Source organism: Orbicella franksi, chromosome 4 (assembly GCF_964199315.1).
Source record: "Orbicella franksi chromosome 4, jaOrbFran1.1, whole genome shotgun sequence".
In the NCBI taxonomy this organism is placed as follows: domain Eukaryota; kingdom Metazoa; phylum Cnidaria; class Anthozoa; order Scleractinia; family Merulinidae; genus Orbicella; species Orbicella franksi.
Window position 1 is genome coordinate 32495842 of NC_138148.1, and position 20945 is coordinate 32516786.

Genomic DNA, 20945 nt, shown 5'->3' on the forward strand with positions numbered 1-20945 from the left:
AAACTGTGAAAATAATCTGTGTGCCTAAAAAGTGCTCCCAAAGAAGACCTGTTCGGTTAGCAACAACGAAACGTGAGACTGCTATAATTTTAATAGTTCCACTCAACAAGAGTTTCTCACGTGTCGCTCATAAAGCATTTGGTATCAAACCAAGCAAACTCGATGGTGCGCGAAAGGTGTTTCTTATAAAGTGTCAATTCATTGGCTGAAGGAACAAACACAAAGTTTTTTTGGTTGAAATTGTTTGCTACAAGCAGAAAATAGTTTGTTTATGATAGCAGTTGAGATCTTGACTTATTCACTGTTTTGGCGGGCTTCATAAACAACGTCCGCTTCTTCAAGTGCCTTTAAACATTTTTTATTGGGGCAAACAAAATAACACATGAAAGGTTGCTTTGAGAAATATTCAAATTAACGAGCCCAAAGTGAAACTTTTTGCTGGGTCTTTCAGTCAACTAACTTTTTCTAACAAAATTTTCCTTTTTCCTTACATCTAGCCAAGTCCATTTAAGTGACAAAAACTCGGAAACCATCAGTGCTCTGCAAGTCGGCTGCACTAATTATGCAAAGAAATCTTGAATTCCAATAACAAATTGATGCCTTAAGTCTGAATACCTGATGAGTGCTTTGCCATTCAGAGTCAATTTCTCTTTCATTATTAGTGATATTATTGTAGTATATTTTTCTTCAGCAATGTTTAGCAAATACAGTCAGGCGCGATACAGCATATGAAACATTAAATGTGTCTGTTTGCCTCAACTTACACAAAACTGTTCATTTGACTAATTTTCGTACGGATTGGTGGCGCCAATTGGTATTCAGCCAAGCGAATATGCCGAGCACCCAGGTTTGTTGTTTCCATAAAACCACTTTATGCTCTCTTATTCATAAAGCTAGATATATTTACGATGTTAGGCGCGTGCAGTATTGGTTGGGCTTAGTTTGCCGAGTATTGTAAACAGCGAAAATAGGTAACGACCGGGTTGTTACACATCTTTAATACAAAGATTACAAGGACTGTGTAGAAAATAAAATAACTCGATAGATGACTCTTGAAAGTGCTCATTATTCAATCTTTTTCCCGTCACAACATCTTTCTTCTTTCATTGAAAGCGGCGTGGACTTAAACTTATCTTAAAGCTACGGTGATTTAACTCAGGGATCGATCCAAAGAAACATGTACATTAATGCCAGCTGTGTGAATCAAAAACTATTAAAAACATGCAGTATGGTATACATATATATCAAAGAGAAGTGGATGCCGGATTTTTTGTTAACAACACTTCAGAAATAAGTATGCGTAAATAAAGCACCGGGAGTCGTAAACCCAGCTGAGGAATTCAGGCGCCTAACTATCAAAACGCAAATGTTATAGAAACTGAATTGTTTTAATGCTGTTAATGAGTGTATTATTTATCCCATTGCTCAATTTAGTTTTAAACTCTTCGTTAAAACATCGTATCTTATTGTAACTACTCTCTTGCCAGTTATGGTAGAAAAAAAGAAATTCCCTCTTCCGTAACAAAACAAACAAATTGCCTTGTTCATTCATTGTTTGCTTCCCACAATGGAAACTTAGTTTTCTCATAAACTTAGAGGGGGTCCTGAAACAAACATAACAAAGTCAAATCTTTCGATCGTTACCATGGTGCTGTCAAAACTGGTATTTGTTTCAGATATTTCTACTTTACAGCCTGATTGGTTCTTCATCATTTAGCTGTCATAACTCTGAAGAACGATACAAAAACGTTTGCTAAAAATAATATTCAGTAACTCATTCCGAGACAAGTCATGGCGTGTTGGGTTATTTCGAGCGCAGACCACATGACCTTTCGTTATCGAAAAAAAAAAAAGAAAACTTCATTTACTCCTGAGTTTTATGTAAGGAGAGTGAAGAGGTGTGTGTATTGCATTTTCAATCATTTAAGATACACGTGATGTTTTCTCGTTTTGAAACCTACACAACAACATGCACCCACGCATTTACACATTACATGACTGCTGGAGTCATTACAAAAAGAATTCTTTCACTTTCTGACTGCACCGCAGCTGCAAACTGTCTTTAAAGTTATGTAAACTCATCGTTCACATTATTTCTCATCTAGAAAGCGCAGGAAACTCTGACTGACGAGAAAGCGTGGGTGCAATTGGGTTCAGTTGACGTAAGAAGGAGAATGGGGTGCTTTGTTCTTATTTTTAAGACATGACTTCAGGCATTAACTCACGACATGGTGACTTTATGTTGCTATGCAGCCAAAACCACACTTTGACGTCAAAACCTCAGTTCCAGTGAAATACCAAACACTTGCAATAAGAGAATGAAGAATGTTTTTTATGTTACTATATTTACAACAGGCCCAGATTGTTCGAAAGGTGGATAACGCTATCCAACGGATAAATCACTATCCAGTGGATAGTGTGGTTTGTTTTATCAACATTTCTCTACCAGATAGCGATTTATCCGATGGATAGCATCGTTCAAATTAGGAAGATGAAATGTTTCTATATTTCATAAACAATGTCCGTTTTTGTTGTTGGATCACGGTTTCAATTCCTTTTGTTTTCGGGGGACACTATTGTAAAGTTAATCAAAAGAGCTTTCAATGCTCAGTTGACCCTCAGAGAGGTATGTGCACGTAACTTTTGTGATGAGTCTTTTCAAAAGTTTCTCAGTAGGATTTAACTTCCTTTTTTTTCCCTCTTTTTGACAGTAGCCAGCTAGTCCTGAGTTCATTGCTCCGTGGTAAGTCAGTGTCGTTTCAGATCACTTTAAACTCCTTTTGTTTCGTTCTCTGTTCTGTTCCCTAATCGTTATTGCGAAATGAACACAAATTATATAACTTTTCTCATCGAATGTGTTTTGATGTTGTGTAGTTTTGTTCCTCAGTACAAGGTCATTCCGTTGCCTTGGCTCATGCTTTAAGGTTTCATGGCCTTGTCTCTGATGAAAATGATTTCGTAATGACCTAACCGCTAATATGCATATATGATTTGTACACTGATGGTTTGCTGTTTGGCGTAAATAGGATGAGGCGACGTAATATTATCTGCAAATATTGCGCTTGAACGCAACAAAAGTGTTGGAAATTTTGTCCGCAACGCATTCGATGATCAGAAAATTAAAATATATGGTCTTCATTGTTCAACCAAGCGAATCCATTTAAACACACCATCAAAGTAATGTTCTATCATAATGCAATTTTTTCTATCAAGGCATAGTTAGTGGAAAGAAAGAGAATGCGAGTGCAAATTCGCTTGCCTAGAAATACTTTGCACATTCATTTAATTCTTCAGAACTGGGAAAACTAGCGGAAAATATCATTGAGATAGTAATGACGATACAATTCAGGGAGCTCGATTCGTTGCGATCATACGATCACAGCTCGTGAAACATGAGAGCGTCCAACTTGTTAAACGTGAGTAAGTACCCAGAACCGTTGACAAACTTTGAGAAAAACTACTGGTCATCCGTTGAAATTTTTACTGAAAAAAGAAAATGGAGTTTTAATTAATCAGGTTGATTGACGCTCCTGACCAACAAATTTAGAAGTGGCCCTGAACTTGACATCTTAATTTGTCTGTGAGCTACATTTGAACTAGCTTTTTGCCTGGACCTCAAATCAAATATGACAGTTAATCGTATCTCACAGAGTATCTCACAGAGATTAAATCAATGTTCGACTTAGTAAGCTCGGCACATAGGAATTGAGCGCATACTTAAAGAGGTGCTATAGTGACTGCTAAAATAGTACACGTATTTTATAACCACAAAATACTTTGTTGTGGTGAATTATTGTGATTTGTTTAGGACTTTTTTTTGTCGTTGCTTTTTGGTCTTAGACTGTTATTTTGCCCTAAGGGCAGACTGTCAGTGTTCAGAGTGTCAGAAGACGTTATGTATTTAATGCGAAAACCAACTCCATGATAAACTAGTCCAAAACAAACTTTCCTTAATGTTATGGCATTTATAACGCAACAAAAGGACTAATGATGCCGTGATAGATAAAAAATCAGCTTGAACAGCTCTCGACTTGTTTTTGCTACGCTGGGAACAAATTTCCAAATATTCCGTCAATAAATACACAGGGAAAGACTGCGACTCAGTTATACAGCAAGTGCAATCACCTTTCTTGCTCTATGTTGTATAGATTTTTGGCCTGACGAAAGATGACTTTTACTACCAAATGAAAATAGAAATAGATAAACAAGTTTTTCCTCAAATATTTTCTTGTTTAGTCAGTTTGCGGAATAAAGGCTGCAAATAGTGGTTAGCAAGGACGTCATCTCCCCGGGGTTCCAAAGGTCCTGGAGAGGAGGTAAACAAGGCTCTTTGAGTCTAGCATTCTAGAAAAGTGTTCCTTAAAACTGAACTCAAAAAACATTATCAAAATAAACAACAGAAGGTTTCATTTCAGTTTAAGCTTCCTGGCACGTTGGAATCAACATCGTCGACTGAGCTGAACTGAAATACTTCAACTGTTTCCCTTGTTCTGGTGTTGATTGTAAAACCGTTGCCAAAACACAACAAATCCACGAAGATTCTAGGAAAGAATCAATTACCCTAAGGCTGCAAAGAAACAACGCGAGTAAATTTAAAGAAAATATAATTTCACTGACGCCATGTTGCTTCCCTCGCTGTGCCCACGAAGCTTTTGTTGCTGTCAGTCAAATAATTATAAAATCTTTCTATTTCATTCGTACACTTACTTGATTCATAGTGAGAGATTGAAGTGCAATTAACAGCAAACGATAGTACATAGAAATTTCCGTCATGTTTATATGGCAACGGAATGTAAGCGCAACAAACAACACAGCAAAGTTTTTGTCAGACGTCATTTGTAAACTTGATGGTTGTAAATAGTATTTTCTTTTGTTTTTCCAAATAAAATCCAAATTTTTAAATACGATGTTGTCTGTTAACGATCCCATCAACAACACAAGACAGTCTAAGACAAGCCGCCATATTCTGTCCTTACTTGTAAAAACACTTAAAACTTAAGACGAGTTTTAACCGAGCGGATGAAATTATTGTCGCCACTTTTAATTTTCGGCGTGGCTTGTCAAATTTGGCGAAATTGTTTTGTAATAGCAAGAAAAATTATCTTATAACATCAGGCCGGTTTCCCATCTAGCCGGTATCATGGTAAACGATTTTTTTTGCCTCTAACAGGCCTATTCATGCAGATTCTCGTGATTTCAGCGGAATGCAAAAGAATACAATTGTGCCTGGAGGAACTTGCATCCTGCCGTCTTCAGTGACCCGTGCTAGCATTATTTTCTTGTCCTTTTGTACACATCACTAATAAGAACATTCCAGCGGTAACAAATAAATCTACTAATAGCTGTGAATAGAGAATTCCACAATGCTGAAAAGTTCAAGGACCATTGTTTGTGACAAATACTTATCACGGCAATACGGGCCCATTCAGGGCACTTCAGCAAGGACCTCCGATAGGTAACTGCCTTTGTGATGCGCGTGAATCAAAGTTTTTACGGCTTGTAATTCTCTCTTTTTCTTTGCTTTCAGTAACCGGCAGTTTGGCTAAGCCTCCCAAGCAGAAGTGAGTCTCAACACTGGTAAGTGTTAAGTTTTTTTGCTTAAATTAGTTGAAAGAGCAAAAAAAGAAAAAAAAAGGAAACCCACATTTCAGATAGGGCCGGATTCTTAACACACCCCTCCCATTTCCTTCAGCAAAGAGTGGTGAACAGGTGAACTGTTTTCCAAAGACAATCCATGAGCTGCCATTTTTTGGTTAGTACATGTTCTTGCGTGAACTAACGAACCAAATCTTGCACGTTTTGTTTCGTGTTGTTCTGTTTGAAGAGTTACCATGGACCTAGTAATTTAACTTCCAAGTGCGTACAAGATTTTATCGGTATGTAGCTACGACCTTTTAGTTTTGGTGACCTTTCAATAAATTTCAGTGCATAAACTGTAAAGCGTGTGTTAAATCAAAATTGTCGAGGGCTGCAATAGTAAATTGACATCACTCTAGGCCAAGTGGCTCGACATCCAAGCAGGCTTTAGCTGATCCAGTATACTCGTGAGGACCTGAGGCAAATCGCTCTTTAAAAGCAGTTTTGAGGTGTGGAAGATCATTGATGATAGCATTGCTTAATGTCAGAAACCAACTTCCCGCTACGCTTTTAAGTAGAGAGGACTGAAAAGCGCGCAGTTGTAATTCCGCAGTTCAATTATTTATGGTTGTGATGCGCTCATAAAAGTCCAACCATTGGTTGGCATCTTCCTCTGTGCTTCCGGCTGATCTTTTTATTTGTCCGTTCGTCAATTTACTTTGGAATGTCAAATCGTAAACTGTAACTCAGAAGAGCAGCGAAACTTAGAGTCCTAGAAGAATATGAAACATTTGTTAACTTTTAATCTGCGTGATTGCCATTCAAGCGTTTAAAAGACTGACTTTTACAGAGAACACATATGAGAGCGCCGCTGAGATTTAAGTTTTGATCTCCAGTAACTGATAAACGACCTGAAAGAAACTTGAACAATGTTTAGAGAACAGGAACGGTCTACGTGATTAAATACCCCAGTAAGATAGGCAAGTTGGGGTGTCTTCGTCAATGAAAATCCAATTAATTCAACTAATGCTAAACAGGTGGGACTCAGTGTGCTTTGATGGCCTAGCTGAGAAAAACAATCACTCAAGTAACAAGGTTTTATGTTTAAATGCAGCTGCCGGATTAACCCAGTGAAATGCTGCAATAGGCAGTTGCTAACAAGTTCAAACACCTCCGGATTTTTAGGGACAGGAATGCATTCAAATTAAGTTACATCTGTAGAAGACAGTTCATGAACAATTCGTTTTCACTTCTCTGTGTTTTGTCTGCCTTAGAAAACCCCTGCTTTGATGTAATCGTGTTTTGATTCCAAAGTGATTTTTATATATCACGAAACGAGGCTTGATTTTAATTTGCGCGACCTACCCTCAAAAGTGAAGCCACCAGCGGGCCGCGGTTCACTTGCGTTTACTAATGGAATATTCTAATGCAGCCGAATTCACTTATTCCTATCGATGCATGCCTTGTTATTGATTAGTAAACAAAGGACAAAACTCGAAGAACGCATTTCAACTTGGGAAATCTTAGAAGATCGCGCAACCCTACCATGGAGGAGAGAGAGAGTTTGAGCATAACCACATTTTTACTTCTAGGATTCCTCTCTCTCAGGAGCCATAATCGGGGACGGAGACCGTAAGTCTTGGGATCCGCGCGTACCTATGATATGGGACAATTTTTCTATTTTTAGAACAAATTGCGCCATCCTGACGTCATATACCCGCGCGGATCCACGCACATGTCCGGGGTTCTCGCGTGGATGTTGTCACGTTGCATGATCAAATGGTGAGAGTTGAGAGATTCTCTTGCGTATTTTTCACAGCGATGGCAGGGAATAAGGCAGGGACTAAGAACCAGGGCGCTTATATGTAGTTTTATGCTCTGAGCCAACGGAAAAGGTGGGTTTTTCAGGGTCGAAAACAATACTTCAATCTCGCGCTGGGAATGAATAATAAGATCTGCTCGCGCTAGTTGTAAGCTTACGCGTATGTTTTTGCGTTTGTTCTGACTTAAGAATATAGCAAGAAAACTCTCTACTCTGGTATCGAGTTAATTTGTGAGTTTCTCGGACAATGGTTAATCATAACCAAAACCTGTTTTGATGGTTTCTTATTGTTTCTGCTTCTTTGGTGAGTTTGCAAAAGTTTTTGAAAGGAAAGTCTGACGCGTACAATTAGCTCATTTGCATACTGCAGCTCGTGCACTTTCAAGTCCGAGTCGGTTTTTCAATTGTCAGCAAATCTTGACAAAGATTTCTTTAGTTATCTTTTGTGCTGAGATGCTGCAACAAATTTCACGAACGCAAAAAAGGCTACTAACATCATGTGTGTTTCTTCAGCATAAGCATAGTGAAGTTTTACATTGCGAAAATGAAAATAGACAAGGAGTTTTGATATTTTAAACTCGATCAACAAAGTCGAAATCGTTATTCGAAGTTGATTAAAGAAAGCGTCATCGTAACTTTGCTGATTATTTCTGCTTTATTCGCATATTTTCAGCTTAGCTTTTAATATGTTCTCAAACATTTATCAATCTTAAACATATTTAAAACTATACAGTCATTGTTTGAGTTCGATGTACGTTTTCACACGAAAGTGCGGCGGAAGTACAATTTGTCATGTTTACTGACTGTACAAAAACAAAACATGCATCGGCGGGCGCTCTCATTCATCGACAACAGAAAATTTACTGGATTTTTACACGAATAAAACTGAGCAGTCTCTACGGACGTAAAGTTTTTGGGCCTTGATGAAACGTCAAGCGTTGCTCACAATTCAGGCGAAACTCCAACTAGCAATTATTTTGTTTTACCTTTCGGTCGTGATAGACTGGCAAATTCCTCGCAAGCGTGTGGCAAGTGGAGCTAGGAAACTATGAAGTCCTGAAGCTCTGCTATATCTCAACATATCCAGCTGTTTTTTGCTGTGTAATGGAAAAGCTGTTAATCTTCAACATATGTGAGATTTAAAGTGGAGTAATGTACAGCTCATGTAAAAGAAGCATCCGTCAGAACACAACTTGGTCAGCGATATATATCTAAGCTTAAAGCGGAACATACCTAAATTCGACACTGTCTTACTTCACTCAAACTGGAGCAGCTTACGACGAAAATACTTAAGCAAAATTCCAACAGACGTAAACGCGTTGAGTTGTGGGCCAAAAACACGAAAAATTTCAGGAATTTCGGACGCCATTTCTTCCGCGCGACATCCGCAAAAATCCTCGCAGCATGTACGCGCGTGTGCCTCCGGCGATGGCGCAATTTGTTCTAAAAATAGAATTATTGTCCCATATCATGGGGACAACCCCAATACTAGAAATGGCGCGCGCTTACGGTCTCCGTCCCCGATTATGGCTCCTGTCTCTCTCTATTTTTATTTGTTTTCAAATATCAAGTGATTGAAAGAAATAGGTCATTTTTGAGTGACCTCGTGCCTCTGTTTCAAAACGAGTCCTGGTGCAAAACCTTTCATGTGAAAATGAGTTTGTTTTGCATGAAAATGAACCTCGAAGACCCGTTTTGACACAGAGACAAAAGGCAACTTGGAAATGGCCTATTCAGCATGCGTGTCTATGAGAATAGGCAATTTGCATGATGGCCTCGTTCGACTACAACTACCAGAATCCTTCACTTTTTTTGTTGCTTATGCTAATTAAGGCAATTGCTATTGCCCTAAAATTTAAATAATAATAAAAAAAAAAACATTATTATTATTTTTTGTTTATCGTGTTATTCGTGGGCAGAAATGCTGTCGGATATATAGAGGATATTACACGGCAGCGCTAAGATATAATTTTATTTTCGAGTGATAAAAGCAATATTTTACGAACGAGCGCAGCGAGTGTGAAAAAATTGTTTCTAACACGAGAAAATAAAATTCACGTCTTCAAGCCATACCACCGTGTAATTTTCTTTTTATTATGTAGACAAACTGACTGTATGCACAAACAACTGTGAAAAGGTGGAAATGACGTCGTCGAAATCTTCACTAGTGGGACTGGAAAATACACCACTTGGGTCCCGGATGTAAAATAGTATGAATTTTACGAGTGGTGTATTTTTCAATAAAACTAACTCTTTCCTTTTGAAACACAAAAACAGTAATAATTTGAAGGAAGATAACCCTTCGATTCTGACTAACAGACCGTGTTTACACTGAGTGATAGCAAAACAGTGAACTCTACAAAATTAACCTGTAACCCTAGGCGGTGAGAGGCGACTTCAAACGAAGGTTACGAAGTTGTGACAGCTTTTTATCAGGCAGGGAAAACTATTCACTGAAAACAATCATCCTCATCACAATCAAAATACACATTGTTTTTTTAAACGTTAGCTCATGATAATTTTGATGACTTGTTATTCTCCAATCCCGTTGTAATAAAAAGTCTGATTACGCTGATCTTTTAACTCTTGTCAACAAACGTGGCCGAAAAAATGGCTTTCGCTTTCTGAACTGAGTATACTCGAATGTAAATGTATAATTCATAAAACGATAAAGAACTGGATATATTTATCTTTGGCAAAACCAAAAATTTAATTGACAAGAAGTTTGTAACTTGGGGCTGTATTATACTTTTCTCGGTACCTTGTAGGATATAACGCAACTTTTTGCAAGTTATAGTAGTGAATGTAACAGGATTCTTCTTTTCTTTTGTTGTATTCTTGTGCATTGTAAGTATTATTTGTACGTATTATAAAGGTAATGTAGATATTGTTAATAATAATAATGAAAAAAACCTTTGGCAAAACCTTATTGTAGAAAACTATAGTTAAAGTAAAGTGTCTCGCCCGTGAACACTGCTCACTGACCCGTACAGCGCTTGCACGAGCCAGACCTTCTCAATCTGTTGGCTCAACCATTTGGCAACCCCGCCTTCCATTCAAACCAGGAAATAAACGTTTATCTTTAATAGAGGTTGTTATTGTCTCTGCAACAGATTTAAGACAAGAAACAAAGAAAGAACTGACGAGAAAATGAAGCAGACATTCTGTTTGGTCATTGCTGTTTTTTTATTGTTTGGAGCTTCTGTCGTCCAAGGTATGTCTTAATATCCAGCTGCCATTTGATATTTCCTGCGTGGCGTATCAAGTGGAATATTCTATTTAGTACATTTACAAGTTTCTAGTTTGAAATAGTATTCACCTCCTCACAGGTGAATAATGGTAACTCCTTTAAGTCAATAAAAAGAACAAACAAATACACAAAAATATAACATTGGTGGTAATCGACAACGCGATCGCTACACATTATATTCAGCCAAATAAACCAACCTCGTTAGTCGTTATAATAAAAGTCGTTTACTAAAAATGAAATATTTTTTGCACTCGATAACACACTCCAAAGCGTTTCCAATAAAAGCAGACGCTAAAACGGAAAATCAGAATGTCTTAATTCCTTAAAAATGTTATTTTGGTTTCAAATCCAGTTTTTATTCAATGGGGAGAAAACGAAAAACAAAATGCGCGTGTTAATGTGGCCCGTGTAAACCGGTTTATTAAGGATTAAAAAAGGATTAGTTTAGTTTTCGGTAACGGATTCGTCGTAATGCAGTTGTAAACTTAAAATAAGGGTTCTAATGAAAGTTTCATCCTTTGGGCCGCAACTCAGTCTAAATGTTTTGTTTCCTCGACAAAAATATCTCTAAAGCAGGCGATATAAAATTCTCTTATCCTCCTTTCTGTACCCTACCTATTCTCACCCCATTTGTTGGAGTGATTTTCAGACCTCTAGGAGAAAACTCAAAGTCTTTAACTCACTTTGTAGAAAAAGAACGAACTTTTCTTTAACATCAATTTCGTAAATCCCGTCTAATAGGAAAAATCTAAAGTAATGTATTGTCTATAGCAAAAAGAGAGTAACATGCAGGAGAGGGGAACAGATTCCTTGTAAGGAACTTCCGAGTTTTACCACGTTAGTTGGTGGGGGTTTTGTGATCAAATCAGGTTAAACGCGCCCATTTCGTTTGAGCAAGGCGAAATGTGTGAAATATAAGCTAATGTATAACCTAAAAATAAATTCTTCGCGTATTATACAGGTCAAGTGCAAGCATTTATCGTCGGAATAGACTGCAGTGACGCCTCATCAATCAATTTTACGATCCTCATACCTGATATTGTCGAATGGGAAGGTTCCACTGACGAACGTTCTTGGCGTTTAAACGGTATAGCAGATGAAGCATGTGAGCCGACATTTGATCAAGGCGTGGTATCGTACTCCAATATTAACGCCTCAGTCTGTACTACCGGCGACCCGTCTATAACTCCCGACAGTAGCAAATTTGAATACAAATTTGAAATTTCCGTTGATGCAGTAGCTGGTTCCGCCACCTATCCTGTAACTTTCGCTTATGACCACGACTACGTCGTCAAGTGCTTTTACAACAGGGAACAGGAAAACATAATGGCGTCTTTTGAACCTCGTCATTCATTAACAGACAGTGGCTCAGGTAAGTCAAAATCAATAAACTTGAATAGCAACCAACCACTTTTGTGATATTCCAGCTTCCCTCCTGCATAATTTCATCTTTCTATGTGGTACTCCGTTCAATCCATATTACAATTTCTGCAATTTTCAAGACAGAAAACATTTTTAGCTATTTTATCCACGATCTACACTCTATTAGAAGTCTCTCAGCTGTGTTCTATTGGAAATCCGCAAATCTGATCGGTTCTTATCGGTGGTCTTTTCGCTGGTAGACAACGGCCGCGCGCGCGCTGGTCTTAAAATTGAAAATTATTCTTAATTTTGGGCTTAAATATACACAAAATTGTAATTTTTGTGGCGTAATCCTTTAGACTGTCTGTTAAAACAACTCGGCTACGCCTCGTTGACTATGCACTCTTAGTATGAATCTACTAGCGTTCTATCACGAATGGCGTTTTCTGATTGGCTATGATACTCACTATCTATTCTGTTATAAATAGTGAGTAGCGTAGCAGTGTGCGCTTGTTAACGAAATGACGGCCGCTTCTTGGCGTTTTCGAAGTGTCTGTGAAGAAAATTTAGATAAAGTTTCGAACGACTAGTAGGTTTATACTAAAAGAAAGAAATCTCGAGCTCATAATCAAATTGTTCAATAGAAAACTCGATCTGGCTAGTAGTCTAGTCGTAGTCGTAGACCACAGAAATTGCGTCATAAAATGCTTAAAATTCAAGTTTTAACGGCGTTTTTTCCCCTTGAGACTGAATTCCAAGAAAGTTTCGGCTCCAGTGTCTCAATTGATATCTCGCAACTCGACTGTTTCGGGCGGCCTACCGAAAAATTCACGAGAACTTTTGGTTATGAACACGGATGCCTGTCAACGCTCCCGGCCGGTTTGACGTTTCGCGAAGATAGCCCCAAACTAGTACTAATTTAAAATAACCTGGTAGAATCGAGTAGAATCTACTTTTCCTTTCATTGTTTGATCTCTTTTTTGCTGACTGCTTTCTTGCTGTGGGCATTATTTTATAATTCCAAATCTGAAAACCCGAACAATAATTGTGTAGAGAAGAGCAAGAGGAAGCGATTAGACACGCAGTGGATAAGCATCACTTGGCAATGAGCCTCAACAAAATGGTCTAAACTTAAGGCGCGGGTTAACCTAAAATTCTGTAAAAACTCAGATCTTTGTTTTTACCGGAATTTGAATCTTAAGGTATTGAAGTTTTATTTTAAGAATTTCTGTTTCTGTAAATTCAAAGCTCGTTTTCTCAAAACGAGTTATTTCAGTTGCCTTTGCGAAAAGATATTTTGAAAACGGTTTGTCAATTGAGCTGAAATTTCCAGGATTTGTTTTTCTAAGTATGAGTTTTGTGTTTTGAACATAGAACATTGCAATCCATGCAGTGCACTTTGTCGAAGTTATGCATTGAAACGTACGCGCGATCGATTTTCTGTATCAGATTTGGCTGGTAACCATTCCTTTTAAAAGTCTCTATACTTAAAACAGTAAGCTATCTGTCTTCTTTTAAAAAATGCAAAAATTAGTCATTTTGATCAGTTCTTGTACGGGAGTTACCTTTGCTCAAGTAAACCCTGGCATTCCCCAACAGGTGCTGGTGGCAGATTTAATCAGCCAGTGTCAGTTTACAATACAGTTCCAGGGCACAAAAATATATTTTTTTCATAATCTTTGGTCTTTAAACTTTCTAAAAATGTATACGTTGCCATGGTTTGGAATTAAATCTTAGCCATGAAAAAAAGTTTGAAATAATGGCGTGTTTTCGTGTGTACTCCCTCTTAATAACATCTTTCAACGGTTTCATTAAGCACTAGACCTAGTAATTGCTTTAAAACTATTTTCCGACCCATGCCCAGATTTTTTTACCATCCAGACTCAGTGCATAAAATTCCATCCTCCCAGTTATAGAAGGCTTATCCCAGCTAGTTCTCACTTTATCTCTTTACAACCCTCTCAGCCAAGATAAACTATAAAAACTAACAACACACCTTTCACAATATTACAACATTCGGCCTATTTCTTGAAATATTTGTAGATGTCATTCAAGTCATCATGGATCTTTTAAGATATAATTTTGAGAGTGAAGAAGCGGACGTAGGACTTAACTGAGTTCTAATGAGTCTAATGAAGCAGTTCTTAAAACAAGCAATACACCAGCTCAAAAGCAGAGTTGTAACAGCAACCTTTTACAAACACATTTCCTTTCCACAAATTGTCCGTTGTCGAGAAATATCTTACATATTAGAAGGTTACAATTTAACTGTAAGCCGTTCTTTTTTTCTTTTTTTTTTTCAGGCCATAGAATTCTGAATGTGTTCTTCCTTTTCAGGTATTGCGGATTTTGTAATTACGTTCACCGTTCACCTCGCCAGTGATGATTCTCAAGTTACTTCCGTCATTGACCTGAGTACTGACGTATACGGCAAGGTAATGATTACTAATGACGCTGGTGTACCGGAATATCTGGATGTTCATTTGCGAAAGGTCGTTGCGGACCTTGATAATGCTCCTGGAGGCCCTTATGAATATGTATTGATCGACGACGGGTAAGTATAATCTGTTCATAACATTTGACCATTTTTGCTAGCGTTCTTAATTCAGATTAAACGATTCCAAGACAGCATGAAGAGTACATGTAAGAGGGTTAATCCTCCATATACGCCTTATTCTTAAGTTAATCTCTTTGAAAGTTATTTTAGGTACCGTAAATCCTCGAATTAGCGCCCCCCTCGAATAAGTGCCCCCTTCGAATAAGCGCCCTTCCTATCGGCCAATAATAATAATAATAATAATAATAATAATAATAATAATAATAATGGCATTTCGGGCAGTATATCCACAGGGTGGCTCTTCGCCTGCCCGATGCTAACTAAATTTACAATTGTAAAAAGATTAAAAGATATCTAAGAATTTATCTATATGTAAACGAGATAAAATTGTGTTTTAAGATATGCTAAAATAAATAAATGAATAAATAAATAATTAAAATTATGCCAGGTGTTCTAAAGCTCTCTTAAAAATAATGTTTTTGGTGTCTTTACAAAATTTAATATAGTCTTGGCAGCACCTCACGTTGCTGGGCAACGTGTTAAATAAACTTGCAGTCTGGTCCTGTAGAGTATTATTAATTAAAGATCTCTCTAACTGAATGCTGTTACTAGATCTTAAGCATCTTTCGTGTTGAAATACATTAAGTTTCAGATAACTTGGCCAATATGGGTTGTGAAGGGCTTTGTGAGTTGCCTTAAGTAGGTTCCATTCGCGTTGTTCCTTTACGGGAAGCCATTTGAGTTTCGTAAGGATGTCTTCGGACGACACAAATCTACCAAGCACAAAACTAGCTGTAGCCTTTTGTACTCTCTGGAGACGTTTCATTAAATAATCTGGGAGTGAGTGGTATACTATGTCATTATAATATAGCTTGCTTAGAACCAGTGCCTGTGCCAAATTCTTTTTGATATGGAAAGGCAGGATGTTCTTTAACTTCCTTAGGGTTGTTAGAGTAGCATAGCAGGACGCTGCTACTTGTCTGACATTTCCTTCCCAGTTCAGATGCTCATGGATGTGAGACCCCAATAATTTAGTGGTGGTCACTCGTTCCAAGGGGATGCTGTTGATTGTGATGTCGAACTTTTCAGTGTTTAAATGATGGACCTTTGATAACTGCGGAGTAGATAATAACATCAGCTTAGTCTTGGAAGGATTAATGACTAAGTTTGCTTCACGTGACCACGCTTCCAATTTGCCTATACTTGCAGAAAGTTCAGTTAGAGTTGATTGAAGATCTGCTGGTTTGCAGTGTGTGTACAATGTGGTATCATCAGCATATTGATGACATTTAACTCCGCGTACATATGACTGAAGGTCAGCCACGTAGAGATTGAAAATGAGTGGCTCCATGATAGAACCTTGAGGTACGCCGAAACTCACCCTACAAAGCTCTGACGTTTTGTCGTCGACTTGCACAAAGTGTTTCCTTCCTGTAAGATATTGGATCGTCCATTTAAGATATTCCTTGGAAAAGCCCAACAGGCTGAGCTTTTCAAGAACAGTCTTGTACTTGATGGTATCAAACGCCTTAGAGAAATCGGCTAGTACCATGAGGGTAACTTCTCCTCGCTTCATGGCGCGAATAATGTCATCTCTGATCCCTCATAGAACAGTAGTCGTTGAGTGTCCTTTCCTGAAGCCTGAGATATTCTCTTTTAACAGGCAGTGAGAATCAATGTAATCGATGACTTGGTGGTGTACGAGTCTTTAAAATAAGCACCCCCCTCTCGACTAAGCGCCCCCCTCCCCTCCTCCCATTTTGTGGACGAGTAATGAGACAGCAAAGGATGTATAGTTTTCGTCTTGTAGTATTAGATTTGTATATTGTTTCGGTTTGTGACTACTTGAATTTCGAATTGTGCCGCGATCTAAACTTTAGGATCAGCCTTTTACGTCGATAAACAGCTAATGTTGTTGTTTGCGTGCAGATGATGTTTTAAAAAAATGATCATGTCAGTGCACGATTTAGGAAAAATTAAATTAGCTGCCCCCCTCGATTAAGCGCCCCTCTCGAATAAGCGCCCCCCGTCTTCTCCTAAATTTGAAATAAGTGCCCCCGGCGCTTATTCGAGGATTTACGGTAACTCCCGAATGTGGCAAATCTCAAGCGTCAAAAAATAGTCAAACCTGTTGCGCAGATTTAGGTCACGTGAACAGTCTGCGCAACACGCATATCTAGAAATAACTTAAGAGGAATTACCCTGACAACAGGGGCGGGGGACCAATGTATTAAAAAGTCTACATTCGCGAACCAAATCGCCCATCGGGCCGGCGCTTATCTTCAGTTTCAGTAGTATGAAGCGATTAGCAGTATTTCTACTCTCCCCTGAATGCGATGCTAGCCATCGCTGGTTTACCCCCTGCATTAAATTCGCCATTCATATTTATACACCTGAGTGGAGAGCCGGCTCTATGAGAGTAAAGTGTCTTGTCCAAGAACACAACACAATGTCCTCGGCCAGGGCTCGAACCAGGACCGCTCGATCCAAGAAAAATACAGACGTAGTAGTTATTTTTGTTTTCTTCAAGCAATAATTTCCTCCAATACGCAGTTAACAGGTTTTGATTTAATGAATTTAATAACCCTTGAAGTGTTCTAATGGCTCTGCTTTCTTTACGCAGCTGTGCAGTTTCGCCGGTTGTGACCTCCACCACCTGCGACACCGACTCAGAGGACAGATTTGGATTTGATATTTTCCGATACCCTTTTCAAAGTACCGGTGATTATGTTTACCTCAGGGCTGCGGTCATTGTTTGCCTATCATCTAATACTGCCTCCGTCTGCCAAACTGAATGCACTGCCTGCAGTTCAGTACGAAAGAGACGTGAAACTCTTGAGCAAATCCAGCGAACAGAATTCTACGTGACAGCTGGTCCATTCCAAATCCGAAAACCCGATCAAGGTTTGTGCTTAAAGAACTCCTGTGCTCAGCTAAGCAAAGGCTGTCAAGTAGATAAGATGATTTCACAAACTCCTGAAATAGGAACCCCAAAGATGAAGGTCTCGGTAGGGGGGGTGGGGGGAAGTGCGGGGAAAGCCCTTATATGGGCTATATAGGTATGTGCGGCCCTAAAAGGTATGATTTTTCAGCGATCTGGGTCTGAAAAACGGGTATCGATTTTGACGATTTTGGTCTGAAATATAGGGTATGTTTTTCATTCTGGCTTTGCATTGGATATTTTGTATAGAATGAACTATTTTTTCCGCATCAACATTGGCAAATTTGTAGCCATTCTCAAATGTTTTTTTCCCCCACAAGAAGGTTATGAGCGATCAAGTTAAGATGTTGATATTGTGTCTATGTCAGTGGTAAAAGTTTTTGCACTAACGAGTTCTGGATTGCCTCGAAATATGACTGTTATAATCGGTCAATTATCGATGTAGAAATAAGTTAAGAAGACTTGGATCGCCTAACACAACCCTGTTTAATCTCAGATGAACCATATGTTCCAACCCCGTTCCAGGCTCTCTCTTTCTTTTCTGCCCCCCTTGTAAGAGAGAGAGAGAGAGAGAGAGAGAGAGAGAGAGAGAGAGAGAGCTGGAACGAGGTTGCATGTGTTCAACGTCGTGAACATTCTCGTCCCTAGAGGCCGCGCTACTTTCGGTCAGCACCAAGAATCACGACTTCTGGCCGGGTCCAACACCGGAAGTCCGCGATTCACGTACTTCCCGTCGTTGTGCGCATGCTCAGAGTCAAGTCTGACAAATCTGATTGGATCCAGTCTCATTCTATTGTGTTTGCAAAGCCAATCAGAACCTGAATCGCACTGGACCTATCCAGAGGTCGCGATTCTTGGTGCTGACCAAAAGGAGCGCGGCCTCTGGGGACGTGAATGCGTCGTGAACAACTGTTAGTTCTTGCACATGCACAGTACAATCTTACAATTTCCGTCACAAAGCTTATTATTTAGCTCTTATTAACCGAGCAGGAGGTCTGTATGGGAGAATCTTGACCGAGGTCGTAAGTACAGTTCGAACGCAGTGACGTCTGTACACACGACCGAGGTCAAGATTCTCCCATGCAGACCGACTAAGTTCAGTTAATAAGATGTAACTGGTTTGTACTAACTGACATTTTGCTTGCCAACGGCGATGAGCTGAATTTAATTCTGCCAAAGTTTGTTAGTCCTCTTTACTTTTTTTTCTCATCAAGCTTTTTGGCACTTCCATAAATAAATATAGTCAATGATTTTTCATTTTAGTTTGCAACTTTTTCACTGCAAAACATTACCGGTCTAGATGCCGATCTAGATGGAAAAATCTAGACCGCCTTCAGTATCGATTTCAATCAATCAATCTCCAGGAATTCCACTTCATACGAATACAACTGTTAAATTTCCTTTCTTTGTGTCTTTTAGCCGTAGTTATTGCTACCAAGCTTGATTTTTATATCGAAAATATAACCTATGCAATCAAAGTGAGATGTTAAATAATTTCTGGCATGACGTTTCATTATTTTCATAGAATCAGACCCTGCGGCTGGCAAGGATGAGGGGACACCTTTGCCTTCCTATGTGATCGCCGTTGTGGCTGTCTGCGCTCTCTTGGCCGTCGCTATCGTGAGTGCCGTCGTGCTTATTGTGTTTCGCCGAAGCCGTCAAAACGTAGCAACTGTTGAACTGAAGAATGAAGATTCAGTGACCGCCTAATCATCGCTGGCTACAAGTTCGGAGCAGAAACAGCTGAACTCACCATAAAACATAAAATGAACTGCACAAGTGAAATACACTCTAAAAAGGGGGAACTAGTCCTCTTAAAATCTTTTTATGGCACTTAATTAATCAGCAAAGACGTCGTGTATGGCTCAGGTTTTCGGTTTGAAAAGTAGCTAGTAACAGTGAAGTCTTTGACCAGGAAGCACAACGAGAGCTATGACCAGAGGAGAGAAATATCTTCCAAGTGTTTTCACTGCTTCATAAAGTCGTTTCAATGAGATTTTCAAGCAGACTAATTATTAGAAAAGAACGTGGTGATTGAAACTAAACTTCTCGCACGAAATAGTTTTCAGACGATATAAAAGACAGTTACGAGACTATTTAGGACAATATCTTGTCTTACAGAAGCTTTCCGATAATTTGAGCAACATGTAAAGGAATACCTATATTTCCTTGTCGTTAGTCAGGTGTATCTTTCGTTTCTTGGACTCCCATATGAAATGGACCGGGAAGATTGTCAGATATTTTAAAAGCAAACCTAAAAGCATCAAAATCGCGTTGTAGAGATGTCAATTCTTTCTGACGGGTCTTTCCTGTCATGTTTTTCAAAGTTTGATTCAAAATACTGGAATAACTTTAACTGTGGTCATTTTGGTGGTGATGTAAACACAAGAAGCGGTATTAAAAGGACGACTTTTAACTCCTATTTAAAAGTCCGATGATCTCCTATGTCACTTGTACATGTGAGTAACACGTGGGATTATTGCAGGCATATGTAAAACATTTATGTTTCCAAGTAATTAAAGACACTTCCATTTAATCTCTTTATTAGATACAGGCAAGTTTTTGCTCCAAAAGCTCAGACCAAGACCTTATGTCTCATTAGGTCTGATTATTTGCTTAGGTCTGTTTATTTACTCGACACTTGCTGTAAGCTCCACAATGCACGAAAATAAAATTGTCGTGTCTTCGCATGAGATGCTAAACATGTGTCGAGTTTTTCCTTCCTCTCAGCTTCGATTGACAATCACTCCATCTCCCAAGGGTCTTTAATTATGATCCTCTCGAATTAATAAAATAAAATAAAAATTATGCAACGCTTTCGAGAGGTATATCAAGCGTAGTCAATTGATAAACCGATAATCGATATTAATCGATAACATTCGATTGATATGAATTGCCGATAGTAATCGATGAAAATTGATAGGGAAAAAAGTCGTGAGTTCTCGATTGCCGATAGTAATCGATAGCCATTGAGTCATCGATTGGTATCGATTATCATCGATTGTTATGGAAAATTATTTTTGTCCTTTTACAAGTTACATTGATAAGATCTTTGACAAAATTTGTGTATAATGGTTTTATTGAGTCAATTTGTCATAGCCTGCGTATCTTTTAGATATAAAATGAAGAACAGAAAAGCAAAAACCGACACAACGTAGAAGGATTTTTTGAAGGTTTGCTATATTTCGGCTGGCCAAACCAGCCTTCAGGTTGTACCTGAAGAAGGCTGGTTTGGCCAGCCGAAATACAGTACACCTTCAAAAAATCATCCTACGTTGTGTCGGTTTTTGCTTTTGTATTCTTCATTTTATATGTGAAGCCGATTAGATCACTATTGATCCAACGTATACCAGCAGGATCATCGTTCCGGTTGCTTGCTTAAACATTTTATAGTATTTTTACAATCATTGACAAAATAGCAAGAACGGAAACAACT

At 38.6% G+C, this 20945-nt stretch overlaps 1 protein-coding gene and 1 long non-coding RNA gene across 6 annotated transcripts; both read left to right on the top strand.

Moving 5' to 3' along the window:
* The first annotated feature begins 729 nt into the window (after positions 1 to 729).
* On the top strand, positions 730 to 10609 carry LOC145484060 (uncharacterized). 5 transcript variants are annotated; one of them, XR_014048976.1, is made up of 4 exons: positions 730 to 1898; positions 2712 to 2743; positions 5528 to 5577; positions 10513 to 10609. It is a non-coding gene; the product is annotated as an uncharacterized LOC145484060 (long non-coding RNA). The 5 variants fall into 5 exon arrangements; XR_014048980.1 differs by lacking the exon at positions 730 to 1898 and adding an exon at positions 2337 to 2626; XR_014048977.1 differs by lacking the exon at positions 730 to 1898 and having other exon boundaries at positions 2337 to 4316.
* Positions 10610 to 10735: 126 nt separating this feature from the next.
* Positions 10736 to 20282, top strand: LOC145485712 (uncharacterized). The gene is made up of 5 exons (XM_081464334.1): positions 10736 to 10751; positions 11611 to 12021; positions 14349 to 14565; positions 17192 to 17472; positions 19035 to 20282. The coding sequence occupies exons 1-5, from the start codon at positions 10736 to 10738 to the stop codon at positions 19217 to 19219; spliced, it is 1110 nt and encodes a 369-aa protein (XP_081320460.1). The 3' UTR covers positions 19220 to 20282.
* Positions 20283 to 20945: the final 663 nt, after the last annotated feature.